This window comes from Rutilus rutilus (assembly GCF_951802725.1).
Source record: "Rutilus rutilus genome assembly, chromosome: 10".
Classification (NCBI taxonomy): domain Eukaryota; kingdom Metazoa; phylum Chordata; class Actinopteri; order Cypriniformes; family Leuciscidae; genus Rutilus; species Rutilus rutilus.
In genome coordinates, this window is record NC_140215.1 from 22032370 (window position 1) to 22053834 (window position 21465).

A 21465-nucleotide genomic window follows, 5' to 3' on the forward strand; every position below is an offset into this window, starting at 1 on the left:
TTGATCTCATATAGAACATTTTGAAACAGACTTAAATTTTCCATCAATTTAAAGCATCATTGCTGAATAAAAGTGTCAATTTCTTGAAAAGATTAAATCTAACTGACCCCAAACTTTTGAACTGTAGTGCACATTTAAATTGAATCAGGTTTTTTTACTTTTATTACATGTATTATTGAATCAAAAGCATTTTTTTTAATTTTTTTTATTAGTACAATGCTAATATAAAAGCCAACAACAGGCTGTCTTTATAACATCAATATTTTTCTCACACAGAAACCTTTTTTTTATTTTTTTTATGCATTATAATATCTAGCAGCTTTTATATTTTAAAAAGGGATCATAATTCCGTCGCAAGGGGATCATTATATTTGGGGGCTCCTGACATAAAACGTTAGCAAACCCCTGCTTTATGCAACAGTGTACTCACAGAGCAATGGGCTTCTTCTTATGTATGATTACATGCTGTGACTCACCTTTACTGCCACAGGTGTGTGAGCACTCCGTCCAGGGCGCCCAGTCAGACAGGATGCAGTTAAAGGGACAGTCCACCACACAGTTCATCGCCAGTCTCCACGGCTGAGGCAGGCCCAGCTAAAACAGCGGGACAGGCATTAACCCCATGTCCCCTCACCACACACAATCTCTGTCTGATGAACCAACTGTGAGCCAATGAGGGGCTATTACTGTAAAAGACTTCAATGAAAGTATCATTTTCTGGATATGGAGCAATACTGTAGGGAGCTAATGGACAGTCATGGCTGATTTGCAGTGCATGCAGTTGAAGGACATAATACAATCCCACAGTGCTTAATTCCCCCTCAGAGAACACTTGTTCTGAGAGGAGTGGCAGGAAATGAAGGTTACCTCCTCGCACACACTCAAATCCACCACTTTGCCATCACTGCGGACGCAATCTAAGAGTCGTGTCCTCGTGCCCTGGCCGCAGATGGCATGTTCGCTCAGCTGACAGGTGCTCCAGCCTGACCCGTAACCAAAGGGTACAAAAGCACACACACATACAGGAAATGTCAGAGCAAAGTGTCAATCTAATTTCACATTTCTGTACACAGCATTTCAATTCCTATGAATGTCTATTCATGACTGAATAACAGTGTGCATACTGCATACTTATCCATTCTACATTATATGCAACATCAGGAGTAGTGTGTTTCATCAAAGTACACTCAAACACACACAAATTTTGATATTGTACACAACCCCTTGTGTTGTCTGATGCTATATCAAGACTATTTTAATACTGTCATAATGGCCCACTCCATATTTAAAATGACATATTATTACATATGTACACTACTATTCAAAAGTTTGGGGTCAGTATTTAAAAAAAAAAGAAAGAAATGACTTATTTAACATTAACATTGATAATGTTACAAAGTATTTCTATTTCAAATAATACTTTCTATTCATCAAAGAATCATGAAAAAATTATCACAGGTTACATACAAATATTTAGCTTTGATAACACTAAGAAATGTTTCTCGAGCACCAAATCATCATATTAGAATGATTTCTGAAGGATCATGTGACTGAAGACTGGAGTAATGATGCTAAATTCGGAATAAATTACATTAAAAAAACTGTTATTTTGAACTGTAATAATTCACAACAACACTTTATTTTGATCAAATAAATACAGCCTTTGTGAGCTTAAGAGACTTAAGAGACATTAAAAAAACGTACCAACCCCAATCTTACCAACTTTTGAACGATAGTGTAGTTTTCGTAGAAATATGCAAATTGTGATTAAGCTAATGTCTTTGAAATGGCAAAGTAGAGTAGTGAGACGCACTGTGATCTGAAGGCAGAAGTTAGGCCGTCTTTATGATGCTAATCTGTCTAAATCAGTCGAATGGCTTCGAGGAGCAGTATCAGTATTGATATGATCAGCGATTTCATGGTCTCTGTGCAAGAAAGCGCTTATAATCTCATTCATATCTCCATGCCCATTTCCTTCATTAGGGTCTATCTGGAGAATTAGTTTCTATCTGCTTTATAGGAAGATCCTTCACATGTGCAAATGCCCTGGTAAGATCAATATGGATGGCATGGAGTGGCTGCAGGCGACCAGACAATCTAAAGCAGTGAATTTACATCAGTTCAGAAGTTCAAATTCTCACGAGAGAGCAACATAAAGGAGAGAGGAAGAGTACGAGCCCTGATCTTACTTGAACTGGAAACTCACCCTACACATCATATCTACTAAAAACCTGGAATTGTGAGGGGAAATGTAGTCATGTTCCCATTAGTACTACAGTGGATAGTATCTCCCAGTACTCAACTGGAAGGTTTTCCTTCTATGGCTGGCGTAGCCTGCTGGTTAAAGATCTGGACTGAAGCCCAAAAGATTGCCGGTTAGAACCTTGCAAGGGCAGATCCCTGAGCAATCACTGTGTTCTTGATAAAGGCACTTTATCAGATTGCCTTAGGGAAGCTGTCCTTGTAACTTCTCTTTGTCCTTTTTGCCACTTTTATCAATAGATGCATGTGTGTCATAATTACAGCAAAAAATACCAGATATTTCTTGTGTTATATAGCCTTTGAGTGAAAAAGGTTGAGAACCACTGCTTTAGAATGTGCTGTTGAAGTGAACCTGTCACGCAACAATCATTAGATGCCCAAGTCATATTCAATGTTGTGTCAAGCAGAATGAGAGAAACCCACTGGAGACATTGTAGTGATAATTGAAGCAGGTGCTGTTGAGGTTGCAGGGCTCTGTCTGGTTACTGTCTGGACACACTCTGTCGGCCACCGGGGGGCGCAGCATGTGTCTCGTCCTCATCCGCGCTGTGCTTTCGTCACATGGCTACAAATAAATACAGTTAAATTGTCAATGGGGGCTTTGACACCAAGCACACTATTTAAAAAAAATGCATATACACGGGCAAGTTCCTGCTGTGCGGTGTCACACTGGCTGCATTGTGAAAACAAAACAAAAAAAACCACAGCAGTCAGGCAGCCACATGGTCTTGCAATGCTAAGTGCACTGTTAGAAGCTGTTAGGCTGCAGGCAGCAACTAATCTGCATCTCCATCAATGTCAGACGCTAATGAGACCCTTTAAACGGCTAGCTGGCCACGTCCATGTATCTCACTATTGGGGAGGGAGATCATCGGCATGAGCTCTATTCGGCTCGTGCCATATAACTGTGCACCCAGGTTTTTTGGGAACATTTCATAATTATGTAAAACTGAAACCAATTAAACAAGCTCAATCACCGAACAGTGGTGTTTGACATGTTCGGCATGCTGGCTGAGCGCTTTGACAAAGCAAAGAGAACAAACATTGCTTGGAACTGAGACCGTACAAGGTAGAATTGCGATCTAATGTGATTAGCGTAGAGACCAAATTATGCTGAAATGGTTTGGCAGTCTTGTGTAGGTTGGGCCGAGCCAGGATAACTCATCCAGTTTGTTTCTGATTTGTTGAGTGCGAATTGAAGAGCTGTTTGCACATCAATGAGTCAGTGGCCCGATGGCAAATTGTATCTAGGGTAACTTTTTATGCACAACATTAATTAGAATAACAAATGCTTCATTACTACTGGAGGTTCATCTGCATACTGATTTCACTTGTCTCCATATTCACCGTTTGATATTTCGCCGCAGGAACTCTGGAGAACTGTATGAAGATTTGACTTGCGAGGCAGCATTCATTTGAAATATTCAAATGGATGCAAAACATCTTGACACTGTCTTATGTCATGGCCCGGGCTGAGAAAGAATCTTGCAAAAATATACTGTAAAACGTTTCTGTTCTTAATTCACAGACAGAAATGATCTCTCAAGAGGCATGTTTTTATGAGCTCATAAACACCAGTGCATAATTTTCACCTACAAAACATCAACACAGCAATCTTTCTAAAAACTGCTTAGAGCAGTATGAATCTCTATGCTAGTTTATGCTGATCAAATTTTAGTGGAACATGACCACAGTTAATGTGTTAATCTGCTGGGATACATGTGTAAACTTAAGGATAACTGAAAATACACTTTAGTACTAGAGATGCATACATTATATTGGTACCAGTTTGGTCTGATAATGGATATGTAGTACTGGTCAATATATTTTATTAACAGTTATACTCCAGGACTGTTAAATACATTATTCAGATTGGCTGACGAACGCTCTAAGGTGTGCAATTATTTTTCAGTAAATGCACAGCTAAAGTAGCTCCAGGCAGGTCTCGACCGCATTATAGTTCAATATCACTTCGCCAAACAATTTCAGTTACAAGGTCCTTACAGCCTACAACAGCAAATGAACCAAAACCCACAATGATCAAGCAAATATATATATAACGACATACATACATATATAATGACAAACTATTTCCACGTTTTCCCCATGAAATTACATTTTAAAAGCATTCTGTTTCTCCCTCTCTCTCTCCCATACACATATTGTACAGACACACACTATTGTACAAGCGCGCACAAACTTCTTGTCAGCGCTGCCCCACGACTTTATCAGTAAAATAGTTTCACAGCTGAAAGGTTATATGACATTTCTCAGTAGTGAGGTAGTAACGTTGCTGTTCTTGAAGCAGTTAGCTATTGGTAAAGATGCTTCTGCCAAACACTGATTAATTAAATGTGTATTAATAGTAATTAATACTTTTATTCAGTAAGGATGTACTAAATTGATCAAATGTGACCATAAAGGCTAACATAGTTACAAAAGATTTACATTTCAAATAAATGCGTTTTTTTTTTTAAACTTTCTATTCATAAAATAATCCTTCATATTTTTTTATCACAGTTTCCACAAAAAATATCAATCAGCACAACTGGTTTCAACATTGATAATAATACGGAATGTTTCTTACTTATTTTATCGTAAACAAAAGCCGCTTTTCCACCGTCGGGCAGAACGGCTCTAAGAATGGCAAGGAACAGTTGTGATTATATTTCCACTTGAGGAAACTGGTACGGTACGGCACGATTACAAAAAGCTCTCGGCCCAGAATTCGTGCATCCGAATGCGTGTAGTGAAAACGCATGATGTATTTGTATTACATTCCAAAGAGCTCCGTTATCAGCCCCCACAGTGGAAAATTAATTAAACCATATCCGTACCGGCTGGGCCGGATCGGCACACGATGTTAAGTTAAGCAATGAGAAAGGTTTGGTTAGACGATGGAAAAGCGGCTAATATTTCACAATATTACTGCTTTTACTGTATTTTTGATCAAATGAATGTCGTCTTAGTGAGCATAAGAGACTTTTAAAAACATTAAGTCGTCTTACCAACCCCAAACTTTTGAACGGTAGTGTAAATATATGCTATTTATCAGTTATCAGCCATAACATGAAAATAATTATCTGCTTATCGCTCTCTTAGCTTAATAATCCAAAAGTGTGCAAATACATTTTGGGGCCTCTGTATGCTGGTCTATGCATCAGGGTCAGCTAACAATGTTGCTGAATTTTAAAATTGTGCCTTCAGGATACAGCACAAGACAAAAAGGACGTCTTACTATTGAACAGGTGCTCCATTGACTCCACTGGGACATCACACAGTCATCAGGGCATGGCAGGACGCAGGTCTGAGCTTGGGGAGGGATTTCTTCCTGGTCACACAGGGTCTCGTTCACACTGCTAACCGGATCCCCACTAACACGCCTAACACACCTGTCACACAGAAAGAACAACAGAATGAGGATGTGGAGGACAAGGGTGGCAGACCGGAATGGGTCGTGACCCCTAAGAAAAGCATCTGTGATGGGGTTTACTCTGTAAGAATGTGTCCTTGCTCACCGGATCTTGCGGCTTTGGACACCCTCTCCACAGGATGGCAGTTCGTCCACTGTGTTGATGGTGCAGACTGACCAGGGGCCTGTTACCCACTCGTACTGACCACACTCGCTTTGACAGGGTACAGCCTCATACACCTACAGACACACAGAGACAGCCATAATCAAATGATTGCAGCAAAATTCATTTAAATTTTGAAGCTTGATGATCACACATCCAGGTGGTTAAAGTGAACCAGAAAAGCTGGAATATATTCAAAAAGAAATGTAAGCAATCTTGTAAATCGTTTTTATATTTATGAGATTCCCAGTAGACATTAGTCAGAGTAGACGCCATCTTTAATCTGATGCAAACAAAAACAAAGCTGTGAGGGATGGAAGTACAGTCTGTTCAATAGTCTTCTTGTAATAACTTTATCCACTTCTTATTCACCTAAGCTGGGAGAAAGATGTTTGCCAATAAGCCCCACCAGGATTTCAATTTTTTTTTTTTTTTTAGCTTTTGACTGAAATGGCTTTTTTAATTAAAACCCACCAATAATCATATATATAAATATACATACATATATACATACATATACAGTATATACAGTAGTTGGTATTACTGACAGACAAAGTTTACTTACTATAATCAATTGCTATTCTCTATTTTTGTAATATTGTTTTTGCAATTTTTTACATCTTTAATTAGTATTGTCAGTAAATTCATTCATTTGAAATATTAAATGCGCATAAAATAATGTACTTTAATCTACTGGTGAAATCAGGCATTACGAGGATAAGACTATGAGGATTAATTCTCATTATATTAAGCATTATGTATACAAACAATGAACCTCTAGCCTATAAACCTTCATCTTGTCAGCTGTGCTTAACAAAAAGCCTCTGAAAATTCTCTCATGCAGTTTTAAAGTGAACAGGTTGGAAAAACAGTGATTAATGCTTGGAGGGATCACTTAGGAATATTACATATTACAAATGGGCCATGGAGCCTCAAATCAGAGCTTTTCTTTCTTTTTATAACACCTTTATTTAAACTGTTTGGCACACAAATAGTGCACCATTTGGTTGAATTTGTATTAATCCTGGAGGAACTGTACAGTAGCCAAATAGCTTGACCTTTAACCTCCATGGTCAAAAAATCAGGTTTGTTTAAGGAGGAGAATAGTCCTCCACAATCCACTATAAACTTGGATTCAGGTTTGGCCGCACGAAATACCCACTTTTCATGATCCAGTCGATTTCTTTTCAACAAAATCAAGCCTTGCAAACATTACACTTGTTTCTGTTATTTTATATCAAATGAATGCCACATGATGTTGTCCTCAGTCTCTCACAGCATTGTTTTCATTTGCGTCAGATGTGTGTCTATTCTCATTATGCTCCCATTTCTTCAGGTTGTAAAGATGGCGGATGACTGGCGAGATGCTTGTAGCAGGCTTTTTGATGTTCTCCCGCTTATTAACTTCAGTAGACATGATTTCATTTACAAATGAGTCCAGAAGCCAAACACTGCAGTTATAAAATACTTGGCATTAAAACTGGCAGCAAACTCTGTAACAACATGCCTTATGAAAACACAGTGAACAACTGAGATTGTACAATTATGGCTTCCTCCCGAAGGGGATACGCACGCACCTAAACGCACCCTCTCAAAATATCCCATCTGGCCCTGCAGCTGCTAAAAGCCCCATCAGCCCTCTCCTCTAGTCTCCTCTCGTCTCTCCTCGTCTCCTCTCCTCTCTTTTAATGAGTGTCATTGAATTTCCAATTACAATAATCAAATGATTAAGACGATGCTCAAGACGTCAGAAGTGAGTGAAAAGATGATGAATGAAATTGGCAATAAATCTACTGAAGCATTAAAAAAGGGCTAATTTCATTAACATAGACAAATATCAAGTTCTAGAAACATGACAACATCAAGAAATGAAATTGCCACGTTAAGAAACAACCATTAATGGAGCAACACTCGACATCAGCAGCAAATGATTTTATGTAAAAGCAATTAACAAGGAAAGTCAGTTTTACAGCGTGCCTTACACTTTTCCTATAAAGCTACTATAAACATCCAACCTGTCGTCTGACTTTTACAATGCAAAGAAGGCGCTCAGTTAAAACACATTCAGATAAGCGCTCCGATCTGTTCTTTAAATAGCACAAATATAGGATTCGTTCCTCCTTCACGGCGACTTTCACTGCCTAGCTTTCAAGCGGAGGTAATATTTTAAGCAAAATAAACCAGCTACGCTGCTCACAGGTCAGTTCCTGTAACCTCTTGGAGGATGCAGGTACTCTGGGCTGGATAATGAAGTCCCCTGATCCTTCTCAAATGTCAGTCGAAGGGCCAGAGACGACATGAAAATGTACCTCATACTAATTCAAATCTCAGTCAGCCCATGATCAAAATACACTAGCGCTCCTCTTATTCGGAGGACGGCTGGGGCCACGGGGGCTAGCGGGGGCAGTGGGGTCAACAGATGCACAGGGAGAAACACAGAATGAGGCACTGACCTGAGCCTTTGAAGATGTCCGTATTAGCAGTGCATGACAAGCAAAGGAGAGAGAAGAGAAATGATATATATATTAGTTTTGAGATTTAACTTCTCCTGTGTTTATAGCTGTCTGGACTGACTAACCTTCAACAGATTATAACGTACAGAAGAAATTGAATGCAGCTTGTCTGGCTTTGTCTTTCGGAGTGTGTGTAATTATGTTTATATGAGGGATGAAGATGAAGACAGTAATGTCCATGGTAAGCTGACAGATTGAAAATATAATTAACTCTCTAAATTGCATCAACAGACCTTATTCACAGCAGCGCCATCTTCGATTTTTAATGGGAATGAAAGCGAGGGTGTGAGGGATAGACATATCTCTTCAGTGGGTTGGACTTTTATTAAATGCGTTGTGGATTGTTCTGCTGAAAAAACTGCAAAAATATCTTTCCAAGAAATTTCAGAAGACAAAAAACAATATGAGCTGTGGAAATGTATAAGTCTAGGAGTTTTTTTAGGAGACCATTTATTCATTTATTTTGCAGATGCCGCAAAGTCTAGGAAATAAATAAAATGTTTGAAGGGAAAATTTTGAAAAAATGATTTAAATCTTCTAAAACTTCTATTATTTTTCCCCTTGAGGTGCAGTTCCTAGAAATGGACCAATACAGTGACCCCAAAACGTGTTTGGACACATAAGACAAAATTAAAATGTATCAATTGTATAGCATTACATGCAAAATATCCAAACTAAAGTGGCATTTCAGAAATTCAAAATTCAATTTACAAGAAAAAAAAAACAAGTTTAAATGATAAAAATAGATATACTGTAAAATAAGACAAAATGTATTGGGACACTTGCATGGTTAATGTGATAAACTACATCAATGGTTGAGTGAACTTACGTTTTGAGAAAAGGATTATTTGTATGCAGATGACAATTAGCTTGATATTTTGTATCAAATACAAAGGCTTTAATTAATTTTGAAATCTCCAAATGCTGTTTCATACGGAGCCCCTAAAGGGACATTGTGGTGGGAAAAATTTGGGATGGGAGAATAAAAAAAAAAAAAATCTTTTGCATTCCCTCGCAAACCCTTTGCGTTCCCTCGAAAAACGTTTGCGTTCCCTCACGAAGATATTTGCGTACCCTCGCAAAAACTGTTGTAGTATATCCAGCAGGAGAGCAGTAATGTGTGAACTGAATTTGGTGACAGTACAGTGTGTCACAGTGAAGTTATTGAATAATTTTCATAATAATGTGCAAAAGGGTTTTGGGTTTTGCACTTTGCAGACGGTCCCATATTCAGACTTGTCTCTCAGCCGCCTGCTTAGCCTGTTTATAAAGCTTGTTTTGAAGAAACTTTGGTTGTAGCTCGTTGTCTACATTACTATGATGGTAAATAGGTGTCATTTGTGTTTACAACATTTAGCTCACAAATATATTGATCTGGGAAGTTCGAATCTGTGAATATATTGCCAACTTTACTGAACTCCTAAGGACTGACCACATATCTTTATATTTGAGTCCACGTTCAGACGCTATGAACCGCTCCATAGATAACGTAATGAGCTGTCCGAAACACTGCCAGCGGGATATTAAACAGGAAGTGTCTGTCCGAGCTCACAACAGTTTCTGCGTGGCAACGCAAATATCTTTGCGAGGGAATGCAAAGTTTCTCAGGGGAATGCAAAAGATTTGAAAAATATTTTTTTCTCCCATTCCAATTTATTTCCACCACCACCACCACGTCCCTTTAGGGGCTCCGTAGTTTCAGAATGCTGAAATACCAAGAATAATCTTTTGTTCAAAATTTTCAAAGGTTTTAATATTATAAATACAGATGTTAATATTCAATAATGAACATTAAAAAATTATGAAACATTGAAAAAATATTTAAACTTATGGATTTTTTATATTATATAGACTATAAAGACAAATATTTTAATATGATACATAATATATAAAATATAATATACAAAATTGTAATAAGATATTTTATCATGCAAAGTCAAACTGATATCATATCATTCATACATACTGGCTAATGACAAAATACTCGTAAAAGAGACATAAAAAAACTGTCAAGCATAGTAGGTCAAAGCAGTGCTTAAAGAGCACAATGCAAACACTGAGCATGGCATCCACAGTGCTTGTAATATATGCACAACACACACTTACACCAACACACAGAGCCATAACATGAGAGCAGCGTTTACACCAGCAGCAGAGACAGAAGTTGTAAGCCTAGCAGGCATCTCTCAGCTCTATAAATCTCTTTAAGTGTCACAGCCTGACTCAAACTTCAAACAGATTGGGCCATTACTGTCTCCTGGCCCCTGGAATCAGACAAAACAATCAGGGTGCATTGAAACACAGCGAGATAAATGTTACCTCAGTGATGGCTTCAAATACACTTAAGATGATGTTCTGATATTAAAACGCTGATACTAAGCAAAATAAAAGGATGAGATCGTAGGATGTACCTGTGGGCTAAAGGGCCCAAAAAATATGTCACAACGTACCAAACTAGTGTACTACTCATACTCAAGCTTTAAAACAATATTTGAAGACGCAAATTTAACTTACAGCTGCCAATAAAATATCAGTGGGATGGGACAAGCTAAATGTGTTAACATTCACTCACCCTGATGTCGTATTACTTCTGTGTTTCTTGCAGAAGTGTGAGAGATATGAGAGTGATGGCAGATGGCTAGATTTTCAGTCAAGAACAATTAATTTCCTTCTGTTCCTTGCACAAAGCTATTACGGCCTCTGAAGAGTTGAAATATAGCCTGACTTATATCGACTATAGTTTCATGGTGTTTGTTGGAGCTTGACAGTCTGATCATCACTGTATTTTTATTTTTTTATCAAATAGGAAAAAGCAGTGTAAACATTCTTAAAAATTACTCTCTTTTTTCCCCCAGTCAAATTTAAATTGTACAGTCCAACTAAAGATTTTTTTTTTTTTTAAATGAATCAATACTTTTATTCAGTAAGACATTTATAATATTACAAAGATTTTCTATGAAAAAAAGAATCCTAAAAAAATATATTCAAAAATTTACAGAAAATAGTGCCTTTAAAACCCCACAGCAAGCAGCCAGTGACAAGACATGGCAAGAAGAAAAAAACTCTTTAAGATGTTTAAATAGGATGAGAAAATGCCATTGCCACATGATCCATAGTCATGTAATCTTTTTGTAAATGAGGGTGAGTAAATGATGACCTATTCCTTTAAACTCTACGGAACGATCACATACACTTCAGGCAAAATTGTCTTCACAGGAATCATTTCAGTATGGTGGACTATTCACAACCACCATCTTAATTCTTTTCTAGCCTCAGCCCAATAAATTCTTTAAAAATGGGAAATTTTCATTAACGTGCAATTTTCTAGTAATTCATTTATTTAGACTCCACACACACATTTTAAGTCATGATTAATATCTTTCATACTTTTATATTAGCCCTTAATTCACTGCGGATTCAAACATTAAGCAGCAGCTATTCATTCTAATACAGATTTCATTGGATTAACACTCAGAGTTAGATTTCTGACCTTTTTTTCCCAACAAGGGGATTCCGTGGCTATCAGATGACAAGTGAGCATTTATTATTTATATCATCACGCAGTTCTCGTTTCGTTATTCTAATTAGTTGATAAAGTGATGGCTAACCTTTGTAACACAGCTAAACACTGCAGGCCATCTGGACTGAGGAGGACTTTCACAAAGCTGGAAAGACTCCAAAAGCAAATTGAGCGCCACACCACCAGGGACCAAACAATATGCATAATCAGAACGACTGTGTGATGCAGAAGAACAAGAGTGTGAACACCGATCACACGAGTTTTACAAATTTTTTATGTCTTCAAAAATCTGCTCATCTTCTAAGCCTGCCGTTTCAATGTTTCCAGCTACAATCAGGTCTGCTGTTGACTGGTTTTTGGTATTCTCAAACAATATTTTCTCAATTTTTTCAATTCACTCCATGAAACCACAGTTCCACCCAGGCCACCTGACTTAACGTCATGAACTCGAGAGGTTTGAGTTATTGCTGTGCCACCATATTTGATTTTGGGCTCTGTATACATATGTTGATCTATTATTTGATTTGATTTAAGAGTAAATATCCATTTTAGTTTTGATCGAATTGCTTCAGAAGGCTACTCAAGTTGTTCGGATTACAATGCGCATTCTTGACGTGTCTTCCTTCTCCTGTGGCTGCAGAGTCAGCCAATGCCACAGATGATGGGAATGCAAACAGATAGCTTTCTACAGGTATTATAAACCTCCTTGGTGACATTGTGCGGAAACCACAGAAACAAATTCCACCTACCTTGGTTGAGCGGAAATAAATAAAGATTCGATGACGCTAATCTAATGCTCGCATTGTCACTCCGAGCAAGGAATCTTTCACCCTTTTACGCCTCCTCTTGTTGAAATGTTCGCTGATTACAAATGAGTCTAAGAGCAATTCAAGCTCACAGGATAAATAACAGCTCCTTTGGCATCAAACACATTTGAGAGAATGTGTGAGAGAGATGTTGAGACGCTGTGGGCCGCTCATTAATGAAGTGAAGCAGCTTTTGCCCATATCAAAACATCAATCTACAAAGACCTCTCTGCTAAACAAACCTCCAAGTCAACAATCTGACAGGGAGTGTCAAAGCATAACATCTCTTTCACCTAGTCATTCCACTCAGCACAAATACAGTACATTTTCCCACAGTTGGAAATGCCAGATATACACGCAAAGCCTAAATGAAAAACATATTGATTTTGTTGTATTCGATAAAGGAAGCTGTGATTGTTTCAGCATGGGGGCAGAGCGCTGCAGTTATGGCCATAACCGGCAAGCAGCAACATATTTTGCCCGAAATGCACTCGAAAACCGTGACACATATCATCATCTGTAAGTGGCTGAACTCTGCACCAATTATGGAGGCGGCAGTGTGGGGGAGCGCAGCTTTTGTCTGCTTATTTCTACTCTTGTTTCCAGTTAACAAAAGAAAATGTCACACACTTTTAACCGGTCAATCTCAAGAGCCTTCCTTCATATGAACCCCCAATCTGACATATTTATACAATCACACCAAGGGTGAACAGACTCCAGAAGACTCACTATAACAGACAAATAGATTGAAGAGTCACTGTAATACCACAACAGACAACTGCTTTGTCATTGAAGTGTTACACACAACCCTTTTTATAAGACTATTTCTATCAGGGTTGGGCAACATTCACAATTTAAGAATGGGTTTCCTTTCAGTTTATGATTATGTTTTGGAACTGAATTGGCCATAACAAACAAGATGCTGAATATGATTTGGAATGACAAGATGAGGAATTTACTGAATTCAACTCAAACTCAACACAGTCAAACAACAGAGAAATTTCAGTACAACATTATTTACATAATTATATCATTAATTTTGATAAATTATGCTTACTTATTCCCTGATATGTAGAATACATTTTGTGAAATATCATACAATTAAAAAAAAAAAATTGTCACGTGATTCGGCAGAAATCATTCTAATATACTGATTTGGTGCTCAAGAAACATTTAATATTATTATAAATGTTTAAAACTAAAACTTAATATTTTTGTGAAATATTTTTTAGCGTTTTTAGAACAGAAAGTTAAAATAACAACACATGAATATAAATAAAACATAATGTTTGGTTTTCACAAATTTATGGTATAGTGTTCATGAGTAAAAAAAAACCCGGAATTTTTTTTTTTATATATATATAATGACATTTCAGCATAAACATATTTATGTAATACAACAGAAATTTCAATAGGTGCCATTTCATATCTGTTCTATAATATTTAAAATTAAAAAGAATAACTCAGAGTTATTTTATATGGTCAGTCTCTTTGAAAAAAAAAGACTGAAACTTACTTAATTTCAATATAAGTTTCAATGTTACTATTATTTATATTTATTGCTAGTTAAAAAAAACACACAAAAAAAAACACACAGATGATTATCTGCATGAGCACCAGCTCAATATGTTCAATGTAGACACAAAGCATTGCACCATGGTGCAGATAATAGGTACAATTGTAAACAAATCTAATTATAGTTATTACATGCTGTAATTTGATAAAAATCAGTGTGCAGAGAAGTACAATGTCTTTGTGAGGGTTTAACAAGACTTTCATCATACTTCCATATGCAGCAGTGCATATAATATTGCAAAACAGAGCAGTCACAGCATACAAAAGCATGACAACATGGTTTCTAAAAGTCTACTTTTGAGCTAAAGACGTGTTTCATTTAGGAGCTATGGGAGAGGCAGAAATGCTTTATAGGGAGATTGGTTTCTAAGCACAGATTTACAGAGGTTGTTAAATTATGCAAGGCTGGTGAACACAGCCTCATCTCATCAGTAGAACAGTCTGCCTCAGCGCACATGATGACTACCATATGGTACCCAGCTCTGGAGGTGGGCAAGAAGAATGTTCTTTACACAGCGAATCTAGCACCGAGCCCTCCGCTGTGGGTAAAACAGACTTCAAACTGCAGTGGAGACTGCACCAGCCCTGAGGACGGCTGCATCTGTTGCATCCGATAGAAATATCACCATTTGCCACACTTAGTAATGAGGATCCTACACATAAATAGCCAGAGTGATAGTGATAGCCAGAAAAAAAAGAAAAAAAAAATCAGACAGAATATTACATGTCACTAGCAATTCAGAAACATGGACTATTTCACACAAATGAGTACAAGCGAGTTAAATGAGGTTCATACTGCCACTGCATTGTAATGAAGTACCAATGTTACAGAAATGCTCTTGAATCTTGTTCACGCATCATCAAAAAAAAAAAAGAAAAGAAAGAAATGGCTGTCTAAAACCTAGGACAGCTGCCTAACAGCTGCCTGACCTAACAGAGCATTGGAATTTAAAGATTCCCTTTAAAGGGGCATTTCACCCATTTGAACATTGTTTTTTATTTAAAGTGGGTCATATATGTAGTCGAAATGTAAAAGAAATTTTGAATTTGGTGCCTTTGTGACCGAGAAAAGACAAAAAATAACTTCAGGACGCATTTGTATGAAAGACAACAACTCCCACAATGCACCACATCGCACAGCTCCGCAAGCCACTCCCACTAATCCAGAAAGCGCATATCTGCCTATAAGAGAAATCACTCTTCCGTCTACAAGGCTAGCTACCACCAGAGCTTGAAATTTATTTCACATTCACACAAAATGTCTAGTTAGTTAGCGAACTCATTAGTGCATTACTCCTCGTTTGTATTTCTTTCGAAAAGGTGAATTATTGCATGGTACCTGGATGTTCAGTCAGAACATATGCGGTGCGAAACTAGGAAACTAGTTCACAACACAAACGTCCGTGTCCTCGTCTGATTCAAAGATTTCGTCCAGGAGAAATTGTCATCTTTGCCACAGACGGACTCTATCTCTGTGTTCGTAGCGGTTCGTAGTTGCATAGTGAGATCACCAGCGCCACCAGTCCGCCCTAACCCGAGCCAGTCCGGGCTCCTCGTCCGCGGCAGGCAGGTCTTCTGCCTCGGCTGCTCTTCGCTATAATGCGGCTTGTAAAGGTAGCCACAAACACATGATTCAAGCATCAGACTTCCGAAATCCTCTTCCTCTAGTCTATATCATATTGAGTACTCTCCTCCGCTATTGTCATAACTTTACATCTGTCTCCACAGCGCCTGTTAGCTTAGCTTCAAACAAGATGGAGGATATTGCTTTCAGTTTCAGAGAGTAAAGTCCCACCCACTGATCTGTAGTAGGTCTGTAGTGTGAGCGGGTCCCGCCCCCTGGGAAAGATGAGGAACGAGTGCTTGTAGTCTCAACAGAAATCCCCCCCTCTTACACTTCCTACTACAATGACGCAAAATGACGATTTTTGCGTCATTGTAGGAGGAAGTGTTAGAGGTAAATAACGGATTTCTCCCGTCTCAGGGGAAAATGAGAGTGTTGCACAACCATTCAATAGTATGACTGGGTTTCTAACAATGCAAAGCTTAATGCAAATGGGTGAAGTGTCCCTTTAAGGGGTTAAAATAGGCTTCAAAGTCTGATAATCTATAACAAATTCAAGAGACAACCAAGTGAATATTAAACCACTATAATACTTGTATTTTGATAGAAACAGAATCACCGACATTTATGAAAGCTTTATGCCTAATTCTTTGAGATATGAAAGCCCATTTAAATCATGACACCTCTCGGTATAGTTTAATAGTTTATCTCGGAATAGTTTATTGAATATGACAATGTTAATGCATTTGGTCTTGGCAGGCTAGACCTGCTATATATATATAATTCTTTTTCTGCTCTATGACATGAGAGTAAGTATATGCTGACATCCTTATAACACAATTGTTTTAAGGTGGTCATGCAGAATCAGGAGCATGTGGCCACACAGTTAAATTTTAAGATCAGTAGTAAGACACAGCGAATGGATGACATCCCTCCACACACAGCCTCCTCCCATTCCCGTCACAGCGGCTGATCATCTGTACAGCAAGAGTAGGCGAGATAAGAATATCAATCTCATCTCTGTCGAGTGACTCACTGTGGGGAACGGTGTAAGAGGAAACATCTGGAGAAGGTCACGCATCATCCCGTCTACCATTGGCGCGGCTGACTGCAGACAATCACAGGGCAAAGATGCTCAGAATCATCAGCATAATGAGACAGAACGCTACATGTCCTTGTTTGACGTTAAGTAAGCTGTTCCATTACTGAAATAAGCTCTCCTCCAAGCAAGGAGAAAGGAAACAGGTAAAACTAAAGCGTTGGGTGCTCGCTAGTCTCAGTCTCAGACGTCATGCCCATGGACCGTTAGCTAAATTGTGATGCATAAGGCACACAAAATTGGAAACACTTCAGGAGTTTAAAAGTCGTCATCTGATTTATTGAATTCTTCAGGATTTCCTGGAGACGTGCGTGTGTGTCACATTCTTTAACGGTCCACCAGGAAACAAATTTGTCATGATGCCAAACCCCCTCATGGAAGAAGAAAGCAGTTGTGTTTACGACTGTGACAACGAGTGCTTATCAGTATCAACTAAATGCTGGATGTGAAGAATTTGAAGTATATGAAGTTCATGGCATACATTCTTTAAAATACGTCCATGAGTTTTACACGCCGGTCTGTTATTGAAGGGACATCTACTTTAGATTTTCACGCCCCTTAACATCACGCTGAACAAAACAAACTGTGATTGGTTGCTTTACATGCGCCTTTGCCAATGTCCTTGGCCAATGAAAGCTGTTATGGAGTCCAGACCTTCTGCAGTCAGTCTGAATGTCTTGCTACGTGAGACTAGGTGCTCACTAACAGCTGTGAGAGACAGACAGTGAGCACTTCAGCCCTACACTGGTGTTGTCTCCATATAGGGCGAGTGTCTCAGACAGCCAATCAATAGATAAGTGGTGGAAAGACAGTTCTGGTCCTGAACACGGTCAGCTGTTTACTAGTCCGAGAGGGAGCTGGAACAATCTAGTGATTGTGACAGGCCTCTCAGAGCCTGTAATACCTGAAAGTCTAAATAATGAATGAATGCAGAGCGCTGCCCTGCTCTTTGACTCACGGCAGAAAGCCACACTGGGGAAAGTGAGGATTGCTTGTTAAAGGTAGAGGCCAGACAGCCAGAGACAGATTATCAAAGACACATAACAAGCTAAAGCTCACAAGGAACGTGGCGTGTTAACAAAGTTTCCTTACCTAGTCCTGCTCCAAACAATTTACTTTAAAGGAACATAACATCAAAGCCCAGACGTGGTCTGATCAGAAGCAAAAGAATGCATTTGATGTCACAATAGTGAAATGTCAAGTAAAGTGTTGATAGCACACAAACCTGATTTTTTAGGAAAATGTTAGCCAGTCTTGAATTGCACTCTGAATGATTTGAGCACGCTGCTCCGATCCATAAACTCCACTAATAGGGTTTTCGATTATTCCAGGACCAGTAATTTCAACACAAAGACATTCACTCTGCTTTTCTTACACACCCTCTATTACTCTCTGGCCATTAGGAAAGGAAAATCTCAGGTGCTAGGAGGTCTGGGGAAAATTCAGAAAAACATAAATAAAATAAAACAAATAAATAAACAAAAATAATATATAATGAATAAAATTATAATAAATGTTAAATGTTTTTGTCTTTATAATATCATGCACAAAATGTGATCATGACAGGGGCCCATGGCATCAAAAAGTTTGTCAATTCATGTCCTAGACAGGGATCAGATTTAGGGATGCACAACATTTTAGCCATCAAAAATTTCTAAGCAAAAATCTCACTACTAGAGATGGACAATGAGCTGCCTGAGAATTTGCTATGCTAAGATCTGATAACAGCATCATTTACAAGGATAAAAATGAAATGAAAAATCAACACATGAAACAATCCCAGTTTAATTAGATTTAATGTAAATGCTGAGTGATGGATGATATGAGTGCAAAAAAGGTAATGCATGCAGCTGTTAGGACACGTGCACTTCTCTGAGTCTTGTGGATAAATCCAGATACGCAAGCACAACCGCACAAAAAACCCCAAAAAACCCTGAAGTCTAGAGAAGCATAATGTGGACAAAATTCCACAACAATGGCTTCTCAGTTGTGCATTAAATAATTTATTGCCACATTACTAGTGATTCATTCATTCACAAGATAATATTTTGGTGCACACAAGTGCCACAAATAGTGACAGGCTACTTCAAACAAAAATAATCTCATTGAACACATGGAAATATTTCTCAACCGTTTCTTTCAACAGGCTCATTTAAAATTGACAATTTTGGTCAACAATTTTCCTTTTGGTGCATCACTATTCAGATAAATAGAGATTTGTGCTGCATCATCAAGGTCATGGGTTCAATTCCCAAGGAATGCATGACTTGATAAAATGCTATCTTGAATGCAGTGTCACTTTGGATAAAAGTGTCAGTTAAATGCATACAATTGTAAAGAAAATACGTAGTCTCATCCAACGTTTCAGAATCTGAATAGATCCAATCAATAAATGTGCTCAGATATACCAAGATACCAAAATCTGCAATCAAAATTCAGGGATTTCAATATGAACTCTAACATTTCCCATCAAACCCTTCTGAGAACTCCATTAAGTCTTCTGAGCTATGAAAGGGCATCCTCAGAGTGATACAATTTCCCTCAAACTCAAACACACTCACATGAATCCACTGTGGCTTTGGTGGTGACTTTCTTACTACGCTTATAAAGAAATTTCCATCCCCACACCTTCACAGAGGGGGCCGCTTCAAATACGGCCAGCTGCAAAGCCTGTCTGCCAAGTCCACAGAGCGGCCGTTTGCAAAATGTCAACATTGAGAGTTCATCTCTCCAAAAGATTGGAGGGGGCATTAGCCAAGGCAAACTCTGCTTTTAGCGGAGGGGTATTGTGAGTCCCCTTAAACAGTGGGTCCATAAAAGTTGTTAGTAGGCACTTAACCATCTGTACACACAGCCGCAAAAGAATGCATTTGAATATTTTTCACGCACACTGCCTCATCTGCATATTGACCTCTAGAAACCAGTGTGTCCTCTACAGCCTATTCCAGCACACACAGCACATTTATAATATCATTTCCCTTTAAAGCACGATCCATCTGGGAACAAGCTGTCGCAAATGTACTCATAGATGAATGTACCTTCTCATGCTTTTCTTTCTTTTTTGCAGATGTGGTGAAATCCAGGGCTCTATTCAGAAGACTCAAACAATTGTCTTAATCATGCATAAAGCACATGACTAAAGACCAAATAAGCATTTCCATCATCGAGATCAAGAATCAACAATATGTGACCCATATGCGTGCTTTGGCAACACAAAGACCGAAATGAGAAGCTGGCAGAGTTGCACATGCTCAACAGTGTTTAACACAACACTTGTACAAACTGTCCTAACTAGCTGACGGTAAAAGGAGGAGAGGAGAGGTCACGGAAAGACAGCCTGCGCTAATGGGCATGTTTTTCTGCGAAGAGAACAAATCTACAGCAATCAGGAAGAGTATTTTACACGGACACTTGTTAGCACCTTTGTGCCGTCTCGTTGCGAGAGAGGAACTATTTAAAGGACGAGGAGATAGTGTTTGTTCATACTTTAGCTTCGAGGCTGAAATACGTTTGGTAAACTGCACTTAATGAAGAGGCATGCATTAACCGGTGAAATGGTAATGAGTTGAATGTTAACCGTGCTGAAAATGCAAAATGTATCTCTAGGCGGCTTAGATATATTCCATTGGGGATATTTCAGGCATTCAATAAAAACGGATGCATTAAAGGCCCTAAATGAAACAGTTTACATGAGCGATTATCTGAATCATGATGCCTGCGATCATAGACCCTTAATGGTTCTCATTACTCGCTTCTCACTGACGATCAACCATATGGTGGTGGAAGCCCACAGAGAGACTAGTTTCCCTATTGGGACCGCACGTCTCACCTGATTCTTCAGGTCTAGTTTGGGGCATGGCCGCCCACCGTTGAACGGCTTCTCCCGAAGCCATTTGGACCTGATTTTCAGCCCGCTGCCGCAGGAGGCACTGCAGGCCGACCACGGCGACCAGTCGCTCAGCTTGCAGTCCAGAGGGCAGGGCATGTGGCAGACCTCTTCCACCAGACCTGCGAAAGAGCATGTTGAGCAATCAGAGCGGCCGAGCCCCTGCCATTCACCATCCCACTAACAATGTTAGCGGAAACACCTGGTACCGATGCTGAGACCTCGTCTAATTTACACTGACAGTTCAGGGCACCCCACAGCTTCCTATTTGACTAATGAATGCTCGCCTTTCAAACAGAGACAAATTACTTATCTCTTTACTGAGAGAGAGAAAGAGAGGAAAAGAAGATAGAAATAAGTATACAAACCTGATTCGCTGCAGAGTTCTGGGCTAACCAAGTGGGCTTCATGGTCCAGACAGGCCACGGCACGATAACGCAATCCCTGACCACAGTCACGTGCCTCTCGGCGACCCCTCCAACCCTGGAGGGATCCTTGCACCGGGGTCTCAGACAGGACACAAGATGACCAGTTACCATACGGCTGAGGAACAAACTCCTCGCACGGACAGGGCTCGGACTCTACCAGAGGGTACAAGTCTTCCTTCAGACAACGGTCCTGTTTCCGGCTCCGACCTGAAAATAGTGAGAAAATGGAGAGCCAGG

At 39.0% G+C, this 21465-nt stretch overlaps 1 protein-coding gene across 5 annotated transcripts in view; it reads right to left on the bottom strand.

The window, feature by feature from the left end:
* Positions 1–21465, bottom strand: part of thsd7ba (thrombospondin, type I, domain containing 7Ba) — a 202573-nt gene that overhangs the window by 25979 nt on the left and 155129 nt on the right. For all 5 annotated transcript variants that reach the window (XR_014628956.1, XM_084421340.1, XM_084421338.1 and 2 more), the window contains exons 15-21: positions 21169–21435; positions 20744–20922; positions 5781–5914; positions 5501–5654; positions 2686–2827; positions 868–983; positions 477–594 (exon numbers count right to left, since the gene is read on the bottom strand). Coding sequence is in view for 4 of the 5 variants with exons in the window: in XM_084421340.1 (XP_084277466.1) it covers positions 477–594; positions 868–983; positions 2686–2827; positions 5501–5654; positions 5781–5914; positions 20744–20922; positions 21169–21435 (1110 nt within the window). In the remaining variant the exon portion in view is untranslated. The remainder of the gene's footprint in view (positions 1–476; positions 595–867; positions 984–2685; positions 2828–5500; positions 5655–5780; positions 5915–20743; positions 20923–21168; positions 21436–21465) is intronic.